The following is a 9,513-nucleotide window of genomic DNA, read 5'->3' on the forward strand; positions in this document are numbered from 1 at the left end:
GACACACCTTTGTGTGTACACACAGAGGACCGGGCCATATTGGAGCATGTGTTGAAGAGTCTGTGACAAGTATTAACCTCTCTGAACGTAGTTAATGAGGTGTGAAGAGCCTCTCCTGAGTGCCTAAACGAGTCATCATGACAACCCCTGACACCTGGTTTCTCAAATGGCCTTTACCAGAAAGGAAACAGGAGCGTGGCACATGCTAACTTTGAAAACCTTAAGAAGCTAAATAACATCATGGCTGTAATCCTACCAACAGAATGGCTGCCAAAATCACAAAATCAAACGCTCGAAGGTCTATAAGCAGTGTAGAGCATTACTGACGAATCATAGACCTCTTGCAAAAAGCATCTCACACGACACCTTATTTCCTCAAATGAGAGATAATCCAACACTGATGTGATTATTTTTACCTTCGGGAATTTATGTAACATCATCTCTAATGTGATTCGGATATTGTCCAGTATTGTGCTGGCATGACCTCACCCGTGTAAAGACAAACAGCTTGATCATGCTTGTTGTCAGGAGATCCTGTTGCTTGCCCACATTGCCACTAAACCAATTACACATGGAAAATCAACACGCCTTTATCAGTTTCAGTAACATATAGGTCCACTTCCAGTAGACGGATGAGCAGACAATCGGAACGGCTTCTTAATTCTCATACATAATACTGCAGTCGCAGCAGGGAAACTCTTACATCAAAAAAAGATAAACAAACCCAGAATAGCATATCTATGATGATCCTGATCACAGTGGTATTCTAAAAAAAAGACTCCCACATGCAGAGTTCAGAGCCATGTGGGGTTTCATGACATGGGTTGCCAGGTTTTGTCCATGGACTGAATGTGCTCCTTAGCCTTCATTCTTAGTGCTGCGATACTGGAGCTGCGTTGGTCAACATCCTCCAATGGGTACTTATCATTGAAAGAGGGTGGACACTGGTATGGAGGAGGTGGCATCGGCTGCATTCCCTGCACCATTCCTGGGGAAGAGTTGAGGAAACCGGGATGACTTGGATAGGCAGGCTGTAGGCTTTGACCCGGGCCCATCAACCCTGGAATACTGTGCATGGGCGTGGCACTAGTGAGGGGTGATGACAGCCAGGGGTCCAGAGGGAGGGAGTTGGTCATTGGGCCCACGTTAGATGGCATGGGTGGTCTATTAAAGGACAGCATCGGTGAGTCGTGCAGTTTCATACTGCTTGTGTCCATCTTTTCCTGCCGACGCCATTTTGCACGTCGGTTCTGGAACCATACCTTGGAGAAAAAATCAGCATCATTGTGGTTTAATGTAAACACGCTAACAACGGGTCAAAAGGGTCTGGTGTTGTGTGTACGAGATGGTCCATTAATCTCAAGTGCCCCTGGATTAGTGACTCCAATTAGGCCTTCACTGAGAGTTCGACAGAGCATCCAAAGTCACTTATGCACATTGTATAACATCCTATTTATTAACACCTCGCCTTTGCAAACGAACGCCACTAACAGGTTCATTTGCAAGCCTTCAACCTAATGCCATTACAGAGAGCCAAAATATCCCTTCTCAGATAACTGCCCTAAATCTATATGTGAAAAGAAACAGTGAAATAAGGGGAACACCAGGGAAGACAGGGTGAGATGCAGGGAAGGTGTATTGGAGGAGGGCTTTTACTTTCAGCTTTGAACCTCACATACCTGTACTCTGACCTCAGGAAGGTTGACCTTCATAGCAAGCTCCTCTCGGCTATACACATCAGGGTAGTGAGATTTCTCAAAGGCGCGCTCCAGCTCATGGAGCTGATAGGTGGTGAAGGTTGTGCGGTTACGCCGATGTTTCTTTTTTGGCTGGTCTTCCTCTGGAGGATCTGGAGATCGACTGTCGCTCTCCACACTGCCTCTCTGCAGTTCTCCTAAATCCCCATCACACTTATCGCTGGAGAACAGTCCAGTATCTGCATAAAGGATATTAGCCATGAAAACTGAGTTTTAGCTTAGCCGCCTCAGTGATGTGGAAGAGTTTGACATTGAGAAGATCTTTGGTCCTGTGGTCTGCATGTTTACTCCTTTGCTTTGCTAGGCAATACATACTGATGTGATTATTACATATTGTAGTGTTGAGTTTTCATATATTGAAGTGCCCAGTGAGTTACAGTATACTGCGTAACAATGAGTAAGCTAAATAAATTGTTAAAATATAGGTAAGGAAATTTACTTGATACAATTATTTTTGTAGAGTTTTCTTCATAAATTCACTCATGGCAATAAAGCAAAGCCACTTCTAATCCTGAACAATTGTATTAAATACAGTATGTTTATAAATAAGCATGACACACTTTCTCAATTAGAATTTATTAATTCACAGCATGTAAAACAAGTTCCTGTTGAGTAGCAGTGCATGTTTCCCAGCATGTATTTCCTTGAGTAATCCCAGACCTGGCAAGCAGATGCGGCCTTAAACCTGCGGGACCTCATGTGCCCGGTATGCTAATCCAGCCCCTAAGAGCCTCACAGAGCTTCCCTGCTTCTACTGAGAGACAACTCATAGAGAGAGAGAGAGAGAGAGAGAGAGAGAGAGAGAGAGAGAGAGCGAGAGAGATTTGCGTTTCAGAGAAAAAGATAAAGAGCAATGCCAGCCTTACATTGTAGTTGGAGCTGATCCCAAATGAATCTAATTAAGTTAGGTGAGATTATCATCAGATCACTGCTCTCGTGTAATAATGCAAGGCCATACAAGTCTGCTGAGAGTCCCCACGAATCAGGTCGATTTCCGGCACGTTCAAATATATTCAAAATAGTAATACTGAATTGAGATGTTAAGGATGGGGGTGGGGGATTTGTCCATGATCCCTAAACATCCAATTTGAACAGACTTTCTAAGTGAAGACTTAAAAAAGAGTTTTAATAATCAGCTCTTTTTTGGACACTTAAAAGTGCAAAGTGGTAAATGTGTAAAAGCAATTTGGTCCCTCTTTAATGCAAACATGAACAAAGGTGTTATAATATATTGGCTCAATAGGATCAACTGGTGTGGCTCTGTAATTGTTATCAAGGAGTGTGAGAACAGAAAAACTTATAGTGCAGATCCCTGCAAATATCTGCTTGTTTCAGTCATCTTTTACACCGTGGGACGTGATGGAAACAAATTGTAGCGACCCCACTAATGAATATGCTACAAACATCAAGACAAGTGTCACAACAGCGTCGTTATTGTTTAATTATCTGTATAAAGTTTATGAATTTGGCAACGTCTCCTATTTCTGTTTCACGTTTCCCCCACTCCATTACATATTACCATATACACTACGCACAGCTCGGCAGTCAAAGCTGAGGCCATGCTCTTTCACTTAATCGTGTACGTAAGAGGAGATTTAAACACCATCTCTTTTTACTCTTGCGAATATTTGGTGCGTTCGGACTCTATGCAAGCTCATTAATTTGCAGGTACGTTTTTATCAGTTAACAGCTTCTTCCCATACTGAAACTGTGACGTGTGCGTGCTGAATGGTTAAAAAAAAATACATAGCCTACGTTCTGCACCAAACATGAAAATGTTACAACCGTAACATTAATTAACTCCCGTGGTTTATCTAGACCAATATCCCTGCCATGTAACTGCTGATTGAGCTGAGATTACGTTTCAGCGAATTTAAGTTAGGGGAAGGATTTCTAACTCCATTAGCGTCAAACATTTTACGAAATATTAGCATGCAGTCAACATGTAATTGTTTCTTATAGATACTGAAACAGTTACGCAGAAATGTCAACTGATTAAAAACAAATGACAATGTGAAGCGAGGTCGATAAATACCAGAAGAGAACGGTCTGAATATGGGGAAAAACCATACCAAAACAAACCAAAACATAAGTAGTTCATCTTCAGCCCTCCTGCAGAATACTGGAAGCCTCTCTATTTAAAGTTGAAATCATGTTCAAATTTGTCGTATGTCTGTCTATGTGCCAAATGTGGTTGTTATAGATGACTTTATGATGGTATTTTTAATCGTTTTACAAAGTACTTTTAGGCTTATGAGCGAATTACTGTTTGTATGATTTGTATTCCCAAATGTATACGTAGGCTACTTAAAACGTGAAACGGCACATGTCAATTTCTTATTTCTACAGTACAAATGTAACTGATAAGCAAGACTTCGTGTGTTTTGTTCTTAACAAAAACCTCAATTTGAACAGTGTAGCCCATACATTTTTCGTTCCACTGATTCAACGTTCAAGAAGAGAAATCCCGTTTGTCTACAGTCCAGCAGTGCACGATGTGTTTTGACAGCAATCTATATTGATAAAGCCTGAGAACTTCTTATGTTAACATATTTTTCTTTGACACTAGAGGTGCTACAGTTTACACCTTAGTTTCTCAAAGGAAAATAATCGGGAAAATACCAGGACAGCCTCCAAAGATTCCCAGAAAGGAAAAAAGTCAAAAGAGTGTTATTTCTGAACATAACATTGGTTTAAAGTTATTGTTTCTTTGAGGTAAAACACATCCAACTCTTTATTAACGTTATTACTTATTCTGATCCACATCAACTGTTTCCCAAGACAGCACTCCTAAAACCACATACATGTTTCTTGATCAATTTTTTTGAAAGATTATGTTTTGTGACGTTATGATTGCTCTGGCAGAGGGCTGCAGCTGAGTCCTTGAAGTCCAGTTCTGTTTTAACAAAGTGCCCGTCATCTGTTTTCAGTGTTTCGCGCTACTGAGTAATAACAAGAGCTCAACGGCTCTCATTATCCTAGTAGATTTTTGAAAATGATAACTGAATTTTTAGCATGTCTTTAGACTGTCTGCATTTCAAGCACAGTTACTCTTATAGTCATAAAGCAGTGTATGACATGTCTGCCCTGTAACATGTAGAGTGAAAATATGCATATTGAGTGGATCTTGAGAATTCATTATTAAACTCTTTCATACTTTCATTGCCCGTTACATCAAATGAGTTGCCTGATTTTGATTAAAACTAATCAGATCAAATAAATAAACTACATTTCTAGAGCTGACAAACATGGAAGACATCAATGAATAATACTTATGGTAGTTTCTAAGAATAATCGACTACTTATATAAGAAATATAATAAACTGAGAGATATATAGAGAAGCTTGACATATAACTTGACCTATTCTGATGTTTTGTCTTTTCTTGCCCGCAATACTTTTTGATCTCCACACGCGAGGTCAGGTTGAATGTTTTACACTCGTGATAGTACAAAGCATCCATTGATAGTGACATTTCCAAAGGTACACTGAACCTCTATAATGTTTATAATTCAATGAAGTCAGCAATCAGCGCCTGATACAATACCCAGACCAGACTAACTGGACATTCAGTTAAATGTAAGGGCTTAATCTATGATTTTAGGATCATTACTTCCAATAGTTGTTGACATTTGGCCAGGTTACTGTAAATTAAATGGCAAATGCATTAAGGCAATTACATCAATATCAATTCATTATGATTTAATGTTCTGACATTAATCATTCATGGCTTATTAATGAATTGCTATATAGTTTATGTAATAAATTCTGTGCTTTGTAATTCAAAGTCAAATTTCTCATGCATAAATAATAAGCAACAGGTGTCCTGAAAGCTGTTGTTGAACTTTCCTAAGCATGTCTGTGAATATATAAACTAACTGGTAGTTTATATCATGGAAAATGTTTCTGTTACCTGCATTATAATGTATAATAGTAAAATCATTTTGAAAGTACATATTTTATGTTTTAGATTTGTTGAGTCTACAAAAGTTTTACTCTCTTTGGCATCCTTCATGACAAAACATACAGGCTTATGTAGGCTTATGGAGCCTATTACATTTTGTCACACAGACTGTGTGTCAGAGCTTATCAGTATTGTAGAATTTGTTTCATTTTTCCCCAATCCTTTACAGATATACCTTCAACCATGTCATATTTTGCCATAATCAAGCTGTAGCACACCTGACTCATATTAGCTGATTGTCATCACATTCTTGATTAGTAACTGGAGCGCTAGTTTTATATTAAAACAAATATGAGACGAAGATGACCACTCTTTACTATAAAAATGTAAAGGACTCACCATGATATCCTGATTGTTGAGAGCTGGTAGAGAGACTAGGCAGGTGGGCGTAGGTGTTAGATGTCTCTTGCTTGCTCTGCTCCCTCAGATCCTCTCCATCCATTTTATGAGAACCAACAGGCCCAGCTGGATTCAGTAAGGGGTCCTGGTCCTTGCTGAAACCCAGGATGACATCAATGCTGTGGACACGGCTGCCCATTGTTGAACCCCCTCCTTTCCCTTGGTCATGGTAGTTGTCTGATAGGCAGCCGTCGTCTACCATGTTCATGTTCTCCAGTGCCAGATGCATTCGTACCCTTCTGGGGCACGATTCCTCGTCAAGGAAGGATAGGTCAGTGGGAAGTGACCAAGAGTGAACTTTATGCCAGGCAGTGGCTTAAAGAGGCGCCTCTCCAAGATCAATGTAAGAGTGCTCTCTAATGAGAAAGATAGAGTTGTTAGTCCAAGACACCAGTAATTAATACCAACGACTGTCCTCAACTACTTTATATGAATTGAGGAAACAGCTGAGTAAAAGTTTACAACGTTCATTTTATCTGTGTGGTTTAGTCACACTCATACAAACTGACTGAGATGAATATACATGCTAAACCAAAAAGTCCAAACTATTGCCCTGTCTTTTGGGTGGGGTATTGTCACTCCTAAAATCCTGTACATGCTTTTGTGTCTCATGCTTTCTGATGAGACAAGTCTGATGAGGCTTGATTGGACATGATTACTTTAAATATAACTTACCAAGGTAAAACTATGATTCTGTATCTGAATTTTAGCATTGCTGAATCTAGGTTATTGCTCTTTAACTTTCATGTTGATTATCCATTTTAACTTGGCAAAAGGGAAACTTGAGATGAAGATTTAAATTTTGTACATATTTTCAGTTACATGCCTGTAATTTTCAGTTACTTTTCTCACTAAAGACATACATGCTACATACACATGCTACGTACACATATGCCTCTCCAAACCTGTCCAGTTAAATGAAAATCAGCAGGCCTGTAACTTCACAACTTCTTCAGTTAAAAAGTTAAAGAACTGTTTTACGTGTTTAGAATCCAGCTTATGGTGTGCAAAACACTGACCGCCATATCAGAATGAGAATGTAGTTTTGTTAGATTTGTGGCATTATAAATCCGACAAAATTAACTCAAGATGTTATTTGCTCCTTCTACACCCTTCACACCTCATAGATTACATATTCAGGGACAAATACAATCATTTCCATCAGAACATTACAAATATGAATTTTATTTAAATATACGTGAATCATGTTGTATTTATTTTTGAATAAATAATAATAATAAACTACTGTTGTATTTATTAGTGATAGTGAATAAGGTCTTGAGATGTCTTTAGAACCACAGAACTGCACAAAAGTACTATATTAGAATAAGATCAAAGTAAATAATACGTGTTGACAATGTCAAGACCTGCACCTTTATACGAGTGTCGTAATCAAACTAAATGAATCTTTTGATCAATAGAAATTTCGAAGGTAGAAGATGACAACAAAAACAACGTTTTAAAATAAGAAATAAACTTTTTACATACCTTTTTAATCAAAGGTCCACCAGCACTCAAAATCTCTCACACATTGTTTCCCCACACTGTACAAGTTAAGGTCCTTGGTAAGGGCGAGTAAACTGGTTGAATATATGCTTTGTCAGTCCTTGCTTACCATCAAATGGCAACTGTCATCAAACTGAGCAAAACATTCAAAACACTCAAAGACATCGCATCCCAGAAAAGACCAAAGGACCTGATCTTCAGACTGAAGCCATTTCGACAGCGTACAGGCTACCACGCCGTGTAAGAGAATGGGGGTAAAAGGAAAAGACTTAAGAGGTTTATTAATTGGAATCCTTCCCCTTTAAGAATGATTGACAGTTGTTCTCTGCTCGAGTAATTGCTCTAAACGAGGCTCGTGCACGGTCCACAGAGGGAGGTCTGGACTAATGATGCCCTGACAAAACTTTCTTTCAGAAATCTTTTGTTTAAATGATAATAGGGTCCAGCTGAAAATGTCCCTTAATCCCTTTCTTAACAAAGACAACATACAATGTACTAAGATTTTTTTTTTTAGTGTCACTGAGGGCTTTAGTGTCCCATAAATGTGCTGCTGGGAACCAGATAAGATAAAACGTTTACATATTTCATGTACCATAACAGCTACATCCTATCCCGACTTTCCTAATATCCTAAGATTTTGAGATTCCAAAATCTGGAGTCTTGGAAATAAATCCTTTATTTAGTAACGTAAATATATTGATATTTTATGCATATAAAAGGCTATGTTAATCTGCTCTTTGATTCTAAACAACAAATGGTCCAATTAACAATTAAACGATTAAACACTTATATGGGATTATATAAGCAAATGCAGCTGGATGAATATGATCACATTAGGGAAGCAGTAATGATGTGAACTGAATACCACACAGACGGTGCTAAATAATTGCCAGCCATTAGCCACACAAGTCTTGTGGCCTTTATAATCTACTTCAGTGGCGCAATGCCAGGGTACAGTTATTATGGTGCATTCACACAATGTGGCATCCACGATTGAAATTAAAAATACAGAATAAAATAATGTTTGCATTTTGTGCAAATGTGTGTTAAGAAAGTGTTAAGGAGTAGACTAGACACCTGTAACTGTAATGTGTTATATTTTGCCAAGATGCCACTGGACCAGATTCCACTGGAGGAATGTTGTGCTTTCCTGAAAAGTAAAGTCATCGCACTGCCTCTCATCAAATTCTGTGTCGACTGCAGCAAGTGCTAATGTCCTGTTATCTGTACTGCAAGTTATACTCAGTCACGGTCTTCAAGAATTAATTCGTATTACATGATTCGAGTTGTTTACTTGCCTCACTTGTTCAGATAGATTCCTAATGGACACGACCTAAAATAAACAGGTTCGTTTGATCTTATCTAGATAAGCAGGCTTTAAATTGACCTTACCCCCTTAAAAAGATTCTCAATAGACATCACCTGGCTAATTAGATTCTCAGGTGACCTTACGAGGTGAAATTGAGAATAATTGACTGTCCCTGGTTAATAAACTTATTATCGTTGTGTTGATGACATGTAGGACAAGTGAGAGAGCTTTAGACTTAGGCACGGACCACTACTGTGCTGCAGATACAGGACCTGAGTTCCCTGAGCCACAGCCGGCCCTTCACTGCCAGCTGGACAGGCTAAAGCCAGGGAGGCTAACTGTCACAGAGATCAACCCTCACCTTAATGAGCCTAAAGCCTGTTCCAGAGATTTCCTCTGACCTTAATGAAATCTAAAGATAAGTTTAAGAAGCCTCACAGACTCCCATTTAGAATGTTCTACTAGAAGGAGCTTCTACTAGAAAGAGAATGTAGAAAAACCTAAATTAAAAAAAAAAGTTTAAGTGAATGTTAACTGAATTATTCTCAGATTAGTAATATGTATACATAGATACATACA

At 38.8% G+C, this 9,513-nt stretch overlaps 1 protein-coding gene across 1 annotated transcript; it reads right to left on the reverse strand.

Annotated features, from left to right (window-relative positions):
* Positions 1-812: 812 nt before the first annotated feature.
* On the reverse strand, positions 813-6,348 carry rx2 (retinal homeobox gene 2). Its single transcript, XM_030774680.1, has 3 exons — positions 6,060-6,348; positions 1,680-1,936; positions 813-1,262 (listed from the first exon to the last, which is right to left on the reverse strand). The coding sequence occupies exons 1-3, from the start codon at positions 6,346-6,348 to the stop codon at positions 813-815; spliced, it is 996 nt and encodes a 331-aa protein (XP_030630540.1).
* Between the last annotated feature and the right edge of the window lie 3,165 nt (positions 6,349-9,513).

This window comes from Chanos chanos, chromosome 5 (genome assembly GCF_902362185.1).
Source record: "Chanos chanos chromosome 5, fChaCha1.1, whole genome shotgun sequence".
Classification (NCBI taxonomy): Eukaryota; Metazoa; Chordata; class Actinopteri; order Gonorynchiformes; family Chanidae; genus Chanos; species Chanos chanos.

Excerpts from the sequence above, each read along its gene's own strand:
- rx2 (XM_030774680.1), bottom strand. The coding sequence starts at position 6,348 with ATGCATCTGGCACTGGAGAACATGAACATGGTAGACGACGGCTGCCTA. Across the intron at positions 1,937-6,059 it reads TCAACAATCAGGATATCATG|ATACTGGACTGTTCTCCAGC; the intron begins GTGAGTCCTTTA and ends TCCTTTATGCAG. Across the intron at positions 1,263-1,679 it reads TTCCTGAGGTCAGAGTACAG|GTATGGTTCCAGAACCGACG; the intron begins GTATGTGAGGTT and ends TTTTTCTCCAAG.